This window comes from Podarcis tiliguerta (assembly GCF_965153285.1).
Source record: "Podarcis tiliguerta genome assembly, chromosome: 11".
In the NCBI taxonomy this organism is placed as follows: Eukaryota; Metazoa; Chordata; class Lepidosauria; order Squamata; family Lacertidae; genus Podarcis; species Podarcis tiliguerta.
Genome location: NC_139544.1, coordinates 35,303,844 through 35,322,348, shown reverse-complemented (window position 1 = coordinate 35,322,348; position 18,505 = coordinate 35,303,844). Strand labels below are relative to the sequence as shown.

The following is an 18,505-nucleotide window of genomic DNA, read 5'->3' as shown; positions in this document are numbered from 1 at the left end:
AAGTTGGTGGACATGCTGTAATTACTCCACAATATACTTATTCTTAAATTGTTAACCTTAGATGAAAAAAAACAAGAGAAAACCTTGAATCAGCCCTTGTTAAGTTTTGTGTCAACTTGGAGACAACAGTTCAAGAACAATGAATTTCTGGATCATTTGCACTAGCCTCCCATTTCCAGTCTTTTAGCATTTTTTGCCATTAAATTTCAGCTCTCCCAGAGGGCCAGTCTCCTACGTTAACAATGCAGGGATTCTCTGAATTCTGGGATTCTCTGAATTCTTAAGACTACACATCTGTGCATTGCTCATGTGGTGTGGGGGTGGCAGTGAGGAGGTAGAGAGAAAAGGTGTTTGGGTTGAGAGAAAGAAGGAAATGGCTCTTTGAAAGAAGACAGAACAGGGCACTGTAGTAGTAGGCGAGAACTTCAAAACTGATGCCACTCTGATTAGGACAGTATGTTTCTAACTAAGTCAGGGATGGGGAACTTGTGGGCTTCGAATCTTGTTCAAGAACATCTCTGGAGTACCACCAACTCCCCACACCTAGTGCTTCAAGTTCTGCCTGGATGTGAATTCTGGGTCATAACAATCAACTCACAAGGCAGAAGCAATTTTCTCCCCCAGAAGCTTACAAATTTTGCAAGAATGTCAGCAAATGCACAGACCCAAGATTCTTGTTTAAAATACAAATATTTGTTGATTCATAGCACATCCAACAACAAGCCAAGAACTGTGGAAAACATGGCAGGACAATTTGCAAGGAGATTAAAATGTTCAAAAGGCTCACAAGTGAGCTACTCAATGAATTGAAAGATGTTCATACAATTGAGTAAATTGCTCCCTGCTGACCACTAGAAGTTAATCCACATTCTGAATCCAAATCCAAAAAGCTACATGGCAATATTTCCAACGTACAATTTTGAAAGCATTTCGAAATTAAGTCATGTTCATCTGTTTATTTGTATTCAAAGTAAAACGAGTACAGTATTCAACTTTACACATTAAGCTTTCTGTGGTTTCTTCCCTCCATTTGTACCTCTTACCCACTGAATTCCTTTGGTAACTAATAAATCATGTGATGGCACTTTGACCTTGAGGAACCAGGAGTAAATGTTGAAATTAGGACTCTGTCACCGAAAGATCACACACAGAAATGTATTTATTTAGCGGCAGCAGATCAAAGTCTGCTGCCTAAGGACACAGAGCAGAATGGCGTGGAGGAAGTATAGCGAAGAAGTGCTAAAAATGAAGCAGCTTATTCTGTACAGCCAAGACTCTTTACAAACACATAAAATAAAAAGTGTTTTCCCTCCCCCGCAGCTCAACATACACCATAGTTCAATGTGGAGCCAGCAGCAACATAGCATGTTTCTTGCACAGTGGAAGGAAGAGCAGCAGTGCTCAGGTTCACCGTTTTGTTCTCCAGTAATAGCTCTAGGTTGGTGTTGACCATAAGAACCACCAAAGAGCATAACACACCTTAGAATTTTAGAAATTCTCCCTTTACAAAGGTATAAGGGCTATCTGCAGCACCACGTGAAGGCTCAAAGTCACTTCTCCAAAGGTTGTTTTATCCGCTTGTAAAAATCTATATACTTTAGAACTCTTGCAAATATGAATCTAGAACCCTGTTCCAGGGAGATATTGGGAGCAGTGATTTCAAGTGGAAAATACGACTGGTGGAAAAACACCTGCTCTTACCATTCTCATATTCCCAAGTACCCTATTGCTCCTCTGCACAGCCTTTGGATGTTACTTTTCATTTCAAAAACTACTCATAGAATCATAGAATCATAGAATTGGAAGGGATCCCAAGAGTCATCTAGTCCAATCCCTTGTCAATCTAGTCAAAGCTGTGATTTCCCCCTCATGTAGCTTCAACTATAAAAAGGTAAAGGTAAGTCCAGTCAAAGGCAACTATGGGGTTGCGGCTTTCATCTTGCTTTTCAGGCCGAGGGAGCCAGCATTTGTCCACAAACAGCATTCCAGCATTGTTCTGGCACAACGGAACACCATGATGGAAACCAGAGTGCACGGAAACGCCCTTTACCTTCCTGCTACAGTGGTACCTATTCATCTACTTGCACTGGCGTGCTTTCGAACAGCCAGGTTGGCAGGAGCTGGGACAGAGCAACAAGAGCTCACTCCATCATGGGGATTCAAACCACCGACCTTCTGATCGGCAAGCCCAAGAGGCTCAGTGGTTTAGACCACAGCACTTCTCGTGTCCCCAAATATACAGTCATGTAACACAGTGTGCTTTAGGGATGCGGGTGTCACTGTGGGTTAAACCACAGAGCCTAGGACTTGCTGATCAGAAGGTCAGTGGTTCAAATCTCTGCGACGGGGTGAGCTCCCATTGCTCGGTCGCTGCTCCTGCCCACCTAGCAGTTCGAAAGCACGTCAAGGTGCAAGTAGATAAATAGGTACCGCTCCGGCGGGAAGGTAAATGGCATTTCCGTGCGCTGCTCTGGTTCGCCAGAAGCGGCTTAGTCATGCTGGCCACATGACCCGGAAGCTGTACGCCGGCTCCCTCGGCCAATAAAGCGAGATGAGTGCTGCAACCCCAGAGTTGGCCACGACTGGACCTAATGGTCAAGGGTCCCTTTACCTTTACCTACCACAGTGTGCTTTAGAAAAAAGGCTGACTGCTGCCTCTCATGCATGCAAAATTGGAACTGTGATTAGACCAGACACTTGCATACAGGCAGCAACCATTTGAGATGTGTCCGGTATGTGCGTAGCCACGCATTGCAAGGAAAGCAGACCCAACAACATCATAAAAAGGGTGAGAACAGGGTGTTCACAGTCTTTTTCAACAGGTGTTCTAATTATATGTGATTTTACGCAAGCGCGCAATGACCAGGAGTTGCATGTATTTCAGGCTTGCAGGATCTCCTTTGTTGCTACTGTCTTTACTAGAACCTTAGTAATCGAGAGCCAGGTGCAAAATAATGGCAGGGCTGGGATTACGGAATTCTATGGCTAGCTCAAAATTTTGTTTTCAGTTTCAGAATGGATCTCACAGTTATGTCTGCTAGGTTGGCAGGAGCTGGCCAACGTAATTTGGAAGGCCCCTTTCTGACATTATTGCTAAACAATTGGTAGTCAGAATTCTTGCTGCTGTACTGTAAATCACCTCTGCACAACCCTAAGCTCACCTAGTCTTCTCCTCACTGCTCTATAATTTTTGTCTGGGCAGCAAATTTTCCTCCTGGGGAAGTATCCAACCATGCAATTTCACCACCTGCAGTGTGAAAGTATTAAGACCAAGGAACCGTTATGCAACCTCATCTGCTGTTTGTGTGAACTAGTAGGCCTAAGAAGCCTCAAAATAGCCTCACTCTACAGCAACCAGAGCAACCTTCCCTGTCCATACAATTTGCAGTCCTATTATTTCACACGGTTGTCATGAGGATAAAATGAAGAGAGGGAGAAGTTTGCACTCCACCTTGAGCCCTTTGGAGAAAAGCCGGGATATAAATGCACTTTATATGCCACACTTGGTCCAGTATGATGAATAGATCAATCAATGGTTATTTTTCGTGGTGGTTCTGGAGACAGAAATCTCAGAAACCCAACAGTTAGGGGGGGAGCAGCAGTGGAAGAAGGTACAGTACTGTAGTTGCTTTCAAGCCCCGCTTGTGGGCTTCCTGGAATCATTTGGTTGGGCACTGTGAGAAACAGGATGCTAGAGTAGATGAACCTTTGGTCTGATTCAACAGAGTTCCTCTTATGTTTTCAATTGTTTGCATTTGCAATGCTAGGACTGCAATAAAACTTGAGATGTTGAACTGCATGGCTACATTACAATTACCTTATCAGCATTCCTAGTTTCAACTAGTTTTAAGTGGGCACAGTCAAATCTTACTCCTGATAAGATTGTACTTAAGAATGTTTCACATGTTTTAATGATTGGTGAGGAGAGAGAAAAATCAGTTGTAACACTTGCTGTTGCAAGTTGTTCAATAATAACCACTCAAGAATGAGTTTTGAAGAGGTTTTTTACACACACACACACACACACAGTGAAGAGCACTGTAGAAAGACAAACATCACACATTTATTTACATTGCAAATGCTCTCATCATCCAAACAGTGCCGTCGCAATGGGGGGGCGGGGGGCGGGCGGTCCCAGTTCCATGTCAACGGGGGTGACAAGAAGGCGCCCCGCCATGGCGGCGCAAGCAGCCATCATGCCACAGGAGCCGCATGTGGAGGATCCCAGCGCTGGCGGCAAACCACTATGTACAGCGCATGTGAGGCATCACACTCATGCACTCTATATAATGACGCTGCACATAGCAGTTTGCCGTACAGACGGCGGTGGGATCCCTCCATCGCCGCTGCAGCCGCATGTAGAGGATCCTTCGTTCGCAGCTGCAGCCATGAGCAGAGGATCCCAGCACCATCTGTATGGCGCTGGAGCTGCGCTGGCAGCAAACCGCTATGTACAGCGCATGTGCAGTGGCGCTATGTACGGCACATGCATCATATGTAGCGACATCACACATGCGCACTATGTAACGACGCCCCGCCCTGGGTGTCACAAAGCCTTCGTTTGCCCCTGCATCCAAATACAGCTAACAGCATGCATTCTGCTTAGAAGCACTGTCTTTCAAATCCTTAGTAGGAACTCAGGAAGCTGCCTTATACTGAGTCAGACCCTGAGTCCATCTAGTTCAGTATTGTCTACACTGCCTGGGAGTGGCACTACAGAATTACAGACAAGGAGTCTCTCCCAGTCCTTGCTAGAGATGTAGGGGATTGAATCTGAGACGTTCAGCATGCAAAGCAGAAGCTGTACCACTGAGCTACAGCCCCAGGAGGAACAAAATCTAATGTTTCATGCAGATGGAACTCAACTCTGAACAAACACCCAAACACACGAGAAGACAAAGGCCACACTTATTCCAAAAATATTATTTCTGCTAAGATCTGCACAGGATGTTGCTTAATATCTGTACCCTATTCTTCTTCTCACAGAGCAGGCATAGCAACTTACAGAAAGCACATACACTATAATAAAAAGCTATGAAACAAACTATTAATAAATGTAAGGTAAAGGTAAAGGTACCCCTGCCCGTTCGGGCCAGTCTTGCCAGACTCTAGGGTTGTGCGCTCATCTCACTCTAGAGGCCGGGAGCCAGCGCTGTCCGCAGCCACTTCCGGGTCACGTGGCCAGCGTGACAAGCTGCATCTGGCGAGCCAGCGCAGCACACGGAACGCCATTTACCTTCCCGCTAGTAAGTGGTCCCTATTTATCTACTTGCACCCAAAGGTGCTTTTGAACTGCTAGGTTGGCAGGCGCTGGGACTGAGCGATGGGAGCGCACCCTGCCACAGGGATTCGAACCGCCGACCTTTCGATTGGCAAGTCCTAGGCGCTGAGGCTTTAACCCACAGTGCCATCCGTGTCCCACAATAAATGTAAAGCAGTTCATTAAAAGCAACAAACAGAAAAACTAAAGTATTAAAAGCCGTTGAAATAAAAAAAAAAATTTCAGGTCTGACAACAAAGGGGGCACCAAGTCCATGAGATTTCATTGGCACTACAACCAAGACCACTCAACTCTTTGGTTATCAGGCAAGTGAGCACAAGACATTGGCTTAGCTAGTTCACACATCACTTTAAACCATAGTTAAAGCCAGTGCTTTTTTTCTTAAAAAAATGTTTAGGGGTACTCTAATTTTCCTGCTCATATTGAAATACTGCCCCTCAATGAGGCCAAATTGAGATCACAAAATGTTTAGGGGTATGCATCCCCCATGCCCTCCCCCCGAAAAAAGCACTGCTTAAGCTAAACTAAACCATGGTTTTGTTTAGCGTTATGTCCAAATCCGGCCTCACATTTTATTTCTCTCCATCAAACCTTGAACTGCAACCAAGTTTTCTTCTTGGCCTATTGCTCAAAGTTTGTTTGGAGGAAATAAGACATAACACTAAACTAGGCCCTGACTTAGCTCCCAGCAGCATGGCAGGAACAGAAGTGGAGGCGGAGCAAAGTGCCCTCAATTTCAGCAGCATACATCAGCCTGCTGTGTGTTCAACTTTCCTATGGTTTAAACCTGTGACGTGTAAACAAGGCCAATGGTACAGATAGGAAGACCTTCAGGCAGAAAGATTTTAATACGCGAGCAGATGGTTGTTGATTTAAATACAGTGCGGTTATGCCAACCCACAATAAACAGCATTCAGGGAAGCAGTTGTGTGTGGGGGGGGGGGGATATGCTGTAGCATTGATCCTTAGAATAAGAACATTTAAAACTTAAAACACTATATCTCGAAGCTATACCCTTCTATTCCATACTTCTATTAATAAAAAGAGTGAGAGGAAAGAAGCAAAACTACCCTGGCAACTTTAAAAACTGCTTGCTAAAAAGCCACTTGATAAACAAGAAAAGACAAGGAAACTCTAGGTGCTTGAAATAAGATAAAGCTACTTATGTCTCAACAGTGGCACATGCACATGGATAGGATGGTTGCTAAAAATATGCCCCTGAGGATGGATGTGTTCTGAAACACTTTCGGCATAGAATAAATCACATTTCAAGCACCTGGACTTTTACTTTATTTCATTATTATTTTTTGCCTGCCAATAGTACTTTTGCAGTTTTGTGGTTGGTTTTTCTGACATTTTATAAAACACCTGAGAATATTACTTTCTGCCCTGCAATTTTAAAGGTTTCTTTACATTATTCAAGTGACCTTTTTGAGAACTGACTTTAAAACCAGTAAATTATGAGGAAACAGTATAGCACCGAGCCATTTCTGATTTGAATTACACTTTCAGCAGATGTTTCGCTCCAGCCTCTATGAAATGGAATAAATTGTATTTTAAGATCAAATTTTATCCCCACAAGGTTACAGTCGGCTTGCTATGTTTAAAGACTGCTTTCCTATTCTTTAGTAAATGTAAAAATGTAACAGACAGCACTGTTTACAGGAGCACCATCATTAACACCACAGTTCCCCTTTCAAATTCAGCCCAGAAAAATTCTCTCATTAAACCCACGATACAAGAAGAATGTTAACAGGAATTTACAAAGCAGCTGAAAGTACAAACACACACCCACGTTGGCTTATTAATTAACTGAGGCACTTTGAAATGCACAGTCAAATTTCTGGATGCAAAGCATGGCGATCAATAGCAGTACTTCCCTGCTGAAAAGGTAGAATACTGCATTCAGTTTAGCAGCCACAATTCAAGGAGGATGTCAAAACACTGGAAAGAACTGATAGGAGACCTAGAAGAATTGTCTGTCACAGAAGGTGAAAATAGGAAGAATTTTCCCCAATTTAAAAACAGCTCAGTGCTAGAATGAACCATCTAGTGATGTTTTGGAATATTCTTACTAGTTTAAGAAGAAAGTTGGAGACGCTTTTATGAAGCAATCTTTTAGGTACAGAATATCTTGTCTTAGGACAAAGGTCTGGACACCCACTGCCAATTAAGATTCTATTACGGGGTGAGCTCCTGTTGCTTTGTCCCAGCTTCTGCCAACCTAGCAGTTCAAAAGCATACCACTGCAGCAGGAAAGTCAGTGGCATTTCCGTGCGCACTGGCACTTGTCACAGTCTTCTGTGCTCAAGTAGCAGTTTAGTCTTGCTGGTCACATGACCCAGAAAGCTGTCTGTGGACAAACGCTGACTGAAACGCAGCCTGAAAAGAAAGATGAGCTCCGCACCCCATGGTCGCCTTTGACTGGACTTAACCATCCAGGGGTCCTTTACCTTTTACCTTGTTTATAAGAGAACAGTCCTGGATTCAAAGTCCCACTCAACTCCCATCATCCCTGTTGAGAATTCCATTCCTCCCAAGCTGCAGATGTGTGGGATTGTTACATGTCACATGTCTGTTTACATTCCAGCACTGGAGTCTTTTGAGAGGAAACTGAGATACGCTGTTTCCGCTCTGTTTAGATTTTGCTTTTGTAGTTCTCTCTCCGAGGAAGAAAGACAGAGAGAGAAGCCATGTTTTCTTTGTTCTGTTACGTTTGATTTATTTTGCAATAAATTAGGCTTAGATGTTACTCCTCAAGGCTGAGCTTCTGTTTTGAACTCTGCTAATCGTGTGGTCATGTCCCTGGATATGGGCCACATCAGCATGACAGGAGACCAGAGTGATGAATCCCGGGCGATGCTGCGTTGGCGGGGGAGGCACCAGGCCTTGACGTTATCACCCAGCAATCCCTAGCTAACAGGACCAGTGGTCAAGGACAATAAGAACTGTAGTCCAAAAACAGCTGGAGACCCAAATTTGGGAAGCTCTGCTTTAGCCTATTGAGATGCTGCTGCAAGAGTTTCGTGGACATTTACTGGATAGTGTCCAAAATAACACTCTCCTAATTACTCCATGCTGTGGTCCTAATACCAGAACTGAGTTTTTGAAGAAATGCAGCTTATTGAGTCCGTACTAGGAATAGGAAGCAGACCAAAAAAGTAAGAGGAGCTTCAAATATAATGTAAGTCTTTATTACATCTTAAGGCAATGTACGGTAATTGGCAGCTATAGGGCTATTGCAGACAGTAAAGACTCTCCTCCCTGGAAGAGAGGGGAGTGGTTGTGGGCGGGAGCCCGAGCTCCGCCTCTTGCAGGGGGCATTAGCCTCCTGCCTCCTCCTCCCACCTGGCTGGCGCCCACACCCCTCGGCAGGCACCCAATCAGGTGCCTCTGAGGGGGCGTTTACAGCAGCCTTTTGCTGCGGCGCCAGCCTCTCCTCGGCCTCATTCACCTTCGTCGTCTCGTCTCGAGTCACCCACCCTCCACTCCCTTTTAGTTCAGGGTCTTAGTTCATTGGCCTTGCTATGGACCTTAGGTTGGTCGCCCTGGTTGTCCAGGGGGCCTGGTAGGAATTTTTCCATTTGGCATTAGGCTTTTTGGTTTTTTCGCCTACCTCGTAGCAATCGTCACAACTTTTGTGGTATTGGTGGGTAGGTTAGGCAAGGGAATTATGTATTGTGGTGTGTTGAAGAGCTAGGTGTGGCCATCGCCTATGCCTTCAATTTTTGGGTATTCCATTAAAGGAATCTGGCGGTTGTGTACTCTGTCCGATGCCTGCTTGGCGGGTGGCCATGGCACGACCCTCGGTGACATCAGGGGAGAGCCTATAGTTGGATTAGCATCAACAGGCTCCACCTACTGGTGAATAAACTCCCTCGTTTTAGACATCCAATGCCTAAGCCAATACCTTCTCACTGCTGTAATCAATAAAGTTGTGGCCTTTTCTTGCCCATTAACCTTATATCACGTGTCCTTGTGTGTTCATTTCACATCGCGGGGGTCGGGCCCTCGAACCACAACTGTCAGTCTTGTTTAACAATTCTTCCCAAGCATGCAAATAGCAGTTTATGACATTTCAGAAGCAAAGGAATCTCGATGTTTACACTTTTAGAAGGATTTTTTTCTGAAAAATGAACTTAACACGTTCATAAGTTTTATTGAACAGAAGTGGTCTAAGAGCTAGATAAACTTATACAAATGTATACAAAGTTCCTTTATTCATATTCAAAAGAAAGCACTGCAGTCATCAGCTGTATCCAGGCAGAAATGGGTAAAATGTTCAGGAAAATCCATACATATGGCAGCTCATGTCGGCAGTAGCTCAATAACTTTGCCGCCCCCCCAAAAAAGCTCAACAACTCTGCCAAAAAACAACACCTCTGACCAGAATTTTACTCTTTGAAATACGGCAACCCTACTTAAAGTGGGTAGAGAAAGAGGTTCTCTTCAACTTAAAAACAGAATGGAAAGTAAATAAATTAAATTTTGAGTAGGGAACTATGCACACTGAAGCAAACATGATACAGTACTAACTTTACACACATGTTGATGTCTAAGTGGGCCATTACCACAAACATTTTGCAATTGTAGTGGAAAGAAATGTCGGTTTCTGCATACGGCTACCATGAAAACCCCAATAAAATATTAGCATGGGAAAATGCACTGTAAGTATGGCAGAGTTATAATGCCAATAATAAAAAATGATACAGCCATATTAAGTTCCAACCATACCAGCTAGTGTTATCATGTAGAAGTTTCAGCTACTAATAATGCAATGGAAATGGATCAGCCCCATACAAGAAGGAAATAGGAAATGAGGACTGTCTTAGGGACTCATTTGGAGACTCTGGGTGGAATTCAACATGGCACTACATTGAACATTCCATCTGTGCAAGCAGATATGCTTGCCAGATGGAATGATCCCCCACCTGCCCACTGCATGTTGTTCTGTGGGTTCTCTCAACCCCCACAGGGCCAATTTCAGGGGCACAGAGAGAGGAGAAGCAGGAAACCTTTGCACAGGACTTCCACTGACAGGGTGGATTCCTTAGATGAATCACACCCATTATATAGAGGTTTATAAAACTCAGGTTGTATCATGTGGGCAGAGGAGCAGGAAGGCAGAGCACGTGAGCCTAATGCTATGCATGGCAGTGCTGGCAGGGACTGAAGGGGCTTGCTGCCCAAAACCACATCTGGGGCTTGGGACCAGGACAGTAAAATGCTGGTTTAGTGCTATAAGTAAACCACACCAACATGTCATTCATGCTATATTTTTGAGACAGAAGCCTCAACAGGTTGATTTTAATATACTTAAGGAATGTCATTATTACCTTTTTGCTTCCTCTAGGTGGCATAAGTACTCATAAGCGATATTCTGACGTCGCCTTTCATCCATTTCCTCCGCTGAAAGCCGTGCATCATCCACAATAGCTGTAGATACAAAATCATGTCTAATTACACATAATGAAGAGTAACAATTACAGCTTGGGGGAGGGAATGATTTGTTAAATATGTGCAATTGCTTTTTATAAATTGGACATTATTAGTTTTAGCTTAATGCATACATTTAATTACCGTTTGTTAAACAAATGTATATTTTAATATATATATATTTTTAAAAGAAATATAGTATGAAAAGAAGGAAGAGAGGATCCTGAAAATGTGAATACTTTGCACCCAAAATGAACAGTTGCTTCAAAACAAGCTTACAAACTTGCAAAGCGTATCTTCAACATTCTACAGATAGTTGATACATACTTAATCATTTCAAGAATGCTCATCCCATTAAAGATATTGTTTATTCACTTTTTAAAGGCAGTAATCTTGACTAAGAACAACTGTGAGATATTATTTCCCCACCAGCATTTCAAAAGTAGAATGGTAAACAAAGGCTAACAATTAGAGGACATTATGAACTTCAGTTACAAAACAGTAGAATATAAAATATTTAAGGGCAATGGTATTTAAGGGCAGCATGAAATGATAGATTTGGAGATTCAAAGCAAGTGTAGTAAAACAACGCAACTTTCAGTCATATTCCAATTTGCTTCTCTTAAGAGAAAAATAGAAGGATCTCATCAAAACCTAATGATCATCCACATAACAGGAGTATAAAGCATTGCCATTCCCTGTAGCCTTCTGACTTTCAGCTGCATAATGCGGTTCTTCTAATTTCCTGGACCCATCTGAAGCTACTAACTTTGGAAGCATTTTTACCAATGAATTTGGTTTGGGGCCACATTGCTAAATGGAACCTCCACATCCAGAAGCAGTCACTTCTGCCCTAAGAATTATTTCTTTTAAAGCCCTGCTGGATCAGACCAAAGGCCACCTAATCCAGAATCCTTTTCCCACGGTGGCTAACCAGATGCTTCTGGAAATCCCAAAGCAGGGCATGAGTGCAACTTAACTCTCTTGCTTGCGTTCCCAGGAAATGGCATTCAGAGGCATACTGGAAATCATAGATAGCTCAATCATCTATCTATCATCCAACTATCTTTAGTCATGATGGCTATCAATATACCTATACACACTGAATGTCTCTAAAACAGGTTTCAAACTATTTTAATCCCTTTTTTTCTATTCAGCAATTGGGAAGTAAAATTATATACTCACTTTTGTGGGACTTGATAAAATCTTTCACAAGTACACACAACAATATGGCTTTCTAATTTATGATTGCAGAGGAGAGGAAGCTACGTGAATGTTTTGAGCAGTTATCCATTCGTCTCTGCCTGAAATAACATCTTTGTGACTCCACACTGTCAGATTATAGATTATACATAGACAAAGAGGCTTCACGAGCTTTGCCTCTATAATTTAAAAGCACTTTTAATACTACTGTAGGGTTGCCTCAATATGAAAGTTAGATTGAATTGGAGGAGTGTAAACAATGGTTCTTCTATTTATAACATACAAACAAAATGTCCATTAAGTTTGCTGGGCAGGGTAGGGAATGAAAGTTTCAGCCCCAACCCTACTTTCCTGCTATTCTTTCCTCCCATTCACAATCAAGGCCAAGGTTAAAGCAGCATGTCACAGGAGCCTGGGTCCCACTCTCAGTGTTAGCAGTTCCCAACCCCAAATTCCACAGGCTTATTCTAGGGTCCAACACCTTTGAAATGTTATAAAACAAAATCACAATCAGATCAGCTTACAATTAAAACAAAAGCATCATCATAATCAATAACTGGCAAGACCATATTCCCAAACCATCTCCTCCTCCTCCTCCTCCTTAAAACACAATAAACCCTCAAACATTACAATATGACCTCCAGGTAAAGAACACTGCCCCCCAAACCCAGGAGCAGTGTTTGGTATCAGGTGATCAAAGCAGCAACACTGTGCAATGTCCTTTCTCACAAAGTGGGCTCCTGGTTTGGAAGAGGAGAATGAGAGGAAGAAGGAACCACCCACTTGTTGACTTCTGCAGCCATCAGTAGCCACCACCTCAACCTTGCCCCCAGTTTCTCTGAAATTGGTCAGCAAATTTCATTCTGGTGGCCCACAGCCTGTCAGTGAAGAATAGGCACAGAGCAACCGTGAACGGCAGCAGCGGCTGCTCAGAGATGGACCAGAAGTGATGGGAGGGAGGAAGTGACTAGAAAGGGGTAGAGAGAGGATTAGGAGTCAGAAAGACACAGAATTCTATTCTATAACAATCTGAATTCTTGGAATTCACATTTTAATGCAAAAATAATGCAACAATACGGTTGCTACAACAGGCAGAAAAATTATTAAGGGATCCACCAAGATCCTAAGCAATTTTCACATATAACATGTTGCAGTAATCTAACCTAGAGCTTACCAGAGCAAAGATAACAGAAAGGGGTCCAGATAGGGGTGCAGGGGGCCACCTGCCAATGTGGATAGAAGGCACTCTGCACCACCAAGGCCACCTGTTATGCCATGAAGCTCAGTGTTTAGATATGATGAAACCCTCTATTCAACCCTAAATATGTCAGCATTGTTCCTGAAATAACCATAAGCCACTGAGAAGCACTATGGAAGGTAGGAATGTGTTCAGACTGGCAGTTTCACATGAACTGCTGCAGAAGAGAATACTGCTGCAGGAATACTGTTCCAGATGTTGATATATACAAATAGCTTGTAGGCTTTGCAGCTACAGATACTGATATATACAAGTAGAAAGCACTTCTGTTGCTCTAGCAATTCTAAGATGCAACACAGACTCTGACTCATGGACAGACTCACTGATTGACATGCCTTAATCATTTATATAGATGGCACTGGGCTGTTGCCATAGCAACTGGTTTGGCAGATGTTGCACCTGTTGGCTTATCTCATACATGGGATGATTAGCGCTCAGGAAAGAGATTAATCTGTTCCTCCACGTCCAGTTCTTCCAACGAAAGCTTTTCCTTCCACTGGTTTCTTGTGGCTATAAACACCAAGCTGCTTCTTAACCCCATAGCTGGGGTGCTTCCATGATCTTATATTTTTCATACTACCTTGCCCCTCCTATAAGGACAATGAAATGTTGGCTTAAGAAGCTAAGATATAAATGAGTATTTTGTCCATGCATGCAAACCCTTATCTTATCTCTTCATAGCGTAACCAGGAAGTATTCAATTAACCAGTTTCCTGTTTTGTCTCAACCAGGAAACTTGAATCTCAACCAGATTCACAAGAAGCCCAGGATATTAAACCAAGTTCATTTTTTAAAAAATAATTTTTATTAACTGGCCAATCAAATCAAATTAAATCACATCACATAAATTCCGAATTACAAAGCCGAATTTTAAATTTTGTTGGGGTGACCCATATTTCAAGATCCGAAGGGGGCTCTTAAACCAAGTTCAAATTGTGGTTTCAATATCCTGGCTTTTTCTGAAGATGGAAACCATACTTATTTACATATTTATTTTAAAATCATATAACCAGTCTACTTTTTGAGGACTCAAGGTGGCTAACAAGTCAAAATACAAAAACAATATTTCAAAGTATAAAATAATCCCCAAATTTGAATGGAAAGGGAAGATTGTGGTTAATTAGAGACTTCCAGGTTAAAATTGCAGTTTACTCAAAACTGTGTGAAATACTTGATTTAATAAGCCAAGACAAGAAAAATATATAATTGGCTGAACCAGCTCACTGTATCAAGTTTGTGTGTATAGGTAGAACTACACAAACCCTCAAATTTAAGAAAGTCAATTAAAAAACAAAGCTGGCAATTCTGGCATCAAGTGCAAATAGAAATGTGCATGCACAAGAAGTCATCAGATAATAATGGCAAAATGGACAGAACTGCTGTTGATCTATTTGCCAATTTATTTATTGGAATACTGCCCTTAAGTACCCATGGCACGTAGCAAAAATTATAAACAAAAACAATGCAAAATCAGAACAAAAAATAAAAATAAGCAATATAAAGCTTATTAGTTCCACATGGAGAATTTGGGTTCAATGTTCACACAGTTTGTGATATTTTGGCATCTGAATTAACAACCTCTGATAAAAACAAAACACTTTAGCTGCAATCAGCTTATAATTTAAGTCAACAGGGAATAACTCAAGTTAATAAAAGTAGAGTTTATTCCACTGTAGCAAATTATTAGTTGCTAGAGCATTTGCTTGTTTTATCTGGGCTTCATTCCTCATCTCTTTGTTAGTGGTGCACAACCAAAACAACTTTCAAAATAAATTAGTTTGTGCTAGCTTATACTGTATGCAATATTCTTTCTCTGTACTGATTAGTGGTGGGTTAGGCAAGGTACCTTTCATTTCTTAACTAGCTTTTCAATTATATAATCATGAAAGCTGTATGCAGCATAAGGAGTCAAGAAGAAGGGAAGGGCAAATCCTGTTGTCAGGCAAGATAAGATAAACAAGACTAGAGATGATAGTCATATAATACTCTCCATTGTGATGTTTAGACAAAGGGCTCTGCATCTAGAAATCTACAAGTAACAGGAATGAGGGCAAGCAGCAGGCATTGGAAAGAGAGAGAAACAACAATGCTTAAATATCATCCACAAAAACAATTTACCCAAATAGTACATTTCCTCCCAGGATCCAAATATATGATGATCTGGATCCAAAGAATAGCGCAACTAGCTCTGCATATTCAGGGAGGTCTGAGGATTCAATATTCCGAGAAAAGCCACTCTTTCATTACGCCAAATTTTGAAACTGCAATCTTGGTGCTCCTCCAAGTCACTCTATCCTGTACACTACTTTGTCTCTGCAAAATAGCATTTGGGTTTGCCATTCGGAAGAACCCCACTGGGCATATATCCAAACCATCTGAGCACACCTAAAGTGGCCCTTTGGGCTCTGGTCCATGTTAATAAATCTCAAAGTCACTGTTCACCCAGCTGGAATGTAGAAAGCTGCCTTATACAAAAATCAGGCCACTGGCCCTCCTAGTTAAGTACTGCCTCTAGTAAAGGTATAGGGACCCCTGACCATTAGGTCCAGTCGTGACTGACTCTGGGGTTGCGGCGCTCATCTCGCTTTATTGGCCGAGGGAGCCGGCATACAGCTTCCGGGTCATGTGGCCAGCATGACTAAGCCGCTTTTGGCGAACCAGAGCAGCACACGGAAACGCAGGAGCGGTACCTTTTTATCTACTTGCACTTTGACATGCTTTCGAACTGCTAGGTTGGCAGGAGCAGGGACCGAGCAACGGGAGCTCACCCCGTCATGGGGATTCGAACCAGCGACCTTCTGATCAGCAAGTCCTAGGCTCTGTGGTTTAACCCACAGCGCCACCCGCATCCCTCAGTCCTGCCTCTACACTACACTAACTAGCAGCAGCTCTCTGGGGTTTGAGACAAAGTCCGCAAGCTTTATCTGGAGACGCTGGGGACTGAACCTGGGACCTTCTGCATGCTCTGCCCTGAGCTACAGCCCTTCCCTGCCCATATAAAACTGCTTTATAGCCAGGCTACTAGTCCATCCAGTCCAATCTTGTCTACTGTTAAATGGTAACAGTTTTCCAAAGTCGTAGGCAAATGTCTTTCCTGCCTCAAAAGCTTTTAAATGGAGATGCCAAGGACTGAATTGCCACTTTCTCCTGCATACAAACCAATGTGTTTGATTTGTTGGAAGCCTCCCAGACTAGCTAGAGCAACCCAGTCAGATGAGTGGCATCAGGCCCAGCCCAGGTGCGGCTTCCCTCCCCACGGTTCCGGCCTCAACAAGGGAGCCTGTCATGGGGGCACCTGGTTATGCCCTCTCAAAAAAAATGCACCTGGGGAGAGGGGCCCCCAGCCCAGCACATGCTAGGCCTCTGTGAGGTATACTGTACTACTTCAAGATTACAACTTTGCCACTATGCCATAAGGTTGCCATTGACATTCAGTCTTCATTAACTTCTCTATATATAACTCATGTGCCAGATATTTTGAAAATATAGCATTAGTCTACAGTCCAGTTGAAGAAATTTCCTTTTTAAGTGCAATAATAGAACTATTAAGCAGCAATCTTAAATCGATGACTGAAACAGGCCCCTAGCAATTGCAGGATTTACACACACACAAAACATTCCAGTATGTTTCACTGGAGGAGAAATGTTTTGTATTACTGTTTTACCAACTCTTATCAATGCCATTTTTTAAAAGCTACTTTAGAATTTAAGAAAAGCTCGGCCTCTTTGAGGAAGCAGATTACATGGAAAACTAGAGCTTTTCCACTTTGCTATGGCAACCAGGGTGCACAGCAGGCATGTAGACTGAACATAAAAGTTGAGCTTTGTGAGCAATGGATGTTTTTTTTAAAATAAATAAATATATATTCAAAATATCAATGTGGCAAAGTCATAATTTGCCCACCCCCAGTATCTAGGCATCTTATGAGGGAGGGATAAGGGAAGAATGGAAGAGAGGAAGTAAGAAAGCAAAAAAATCAGTTTCATGAAACAGGCAGCTTGCCAAAAATGTGATACATTCTACTCTGCTAAATTTAACCTATGCAAAATAGATATATCTTTATATTACATAAGACTGAAGGCATTAATGAATTATTGATGGATGTTGGACTGATAAATGTTGATATGCAATCAGAATCTGCGGAGGGGGGAGTGAGGAAGAAGCATACAGTGCTGATAGCTTTGTTTAGAAGAATCACTACATAGCCATCTGCAGCAAAAGATAAGCCTACAAACACATCTCTGCATTGAACCAGATGCATGTTAGTCTAGGCACCATTTAGCACACCATCTGAAGACATGGTACAGACTAACACATATCCTATTAAGCCACACTGTGTGCCACCCTCCAGTTTCTTATCCAAGCAAACAAGCACAGAGGCTGCCTTCACATAGCACAGTAAACCTTAGTTAGCAGCTCACCTTGCATGCATAGATCATCAGTGGCGTAGCGTGGGGGGTGCAGGGGGGGCAGGCCGCACCGGGCGCAACATCTGGGGGTTAGGGTTAGGGGGCGCAAATCCACGGGTTAGGGGGCGCAGATTACTTGCCTTGCCCCAGGTGCTGACAACCCATGCTACGCCACAGTAGATCATATTTGCTTTGCTCCTCCCATCGAACTAGCAACTTACGATGCCTGACTAGTTATGCCAAACCAAGGTATGTGATTAGCTTTGCTTAAACAAATCATGGTCAAGAAGCCAGGGAGTAAAACAAACCACGACTCCTCATTCTGGACGCAGCACTAAGTCAGTGGTTTGTTGCTTCCACTCACACCAGGGAGAATGAATTAAAAGTCACCCGCACATTCATAAGCCACAAGTGCAATACCAAAACCATATTGTTGCAATACTGCTGGCAAATTGTCATACTGTAGCAGTTTTAAACTGCATTTAATGTTGCCTTTTAAATTGTTATGACCCACTTATTGTGAAGGGTGGGCAATAAAGCAAACAAATAAGCAAATGCCTTACACACTATTACCAATTTTCAGCACAGAGATCTTAGTGCAACTGGATATCTAAGCCATAAATCTGTACTGTATCTGTGCTGTACCACTTCTGACAGCAAAGAAATTCAGTGAACATAAAAAACTAGCATGTTGTTGAAAGGAGTAGTGGCAACTTGGCTGGGCAGAGCTATAACCCATGACACTGCCATATTAATTTTCTGCATCAAGGGAATCTCTTCGTACCAAGAAGCATTTTCACCTGGACCCCCACCTGCTATCTGAAATAGAATAAGACACAGTTTGCTTTACTTTGATGATCAAGAATATGGAAACCAAGCCTTATGAGGAACGGTTGAGGGAGCTGGCATATTTAGCC

The 18,505-nt window shown here is 42.6% G+C and overlaps 1 protein-coding gene across 2 annotated transcripts in view; it reads right to left on the bottom strand.

Annotated features, from left to right (window-relative positions):
- Nucleotides 1-18,505, bottom strand: part of IQGAP2 (IQ motif containing GTPase activating protein 2) — a 120,725-nt gene that overhangs the window by 84,457 nt on the left and 17,763 nt on the right. For both annotated transcript variants that reach the window (XM_083403627.1, XM_083403626.1), the window contains exon 2: nucleotides 10,618-10,717. In XM_083403627.1, coding sequence (XP_083259753.1) covers nucleotides 10,618-10,717 — 100 coding nt within the window. The remainder of the gene's footprint in view (nucleotides 1-10,617; nucleotides 10,718-18,505) is intronic.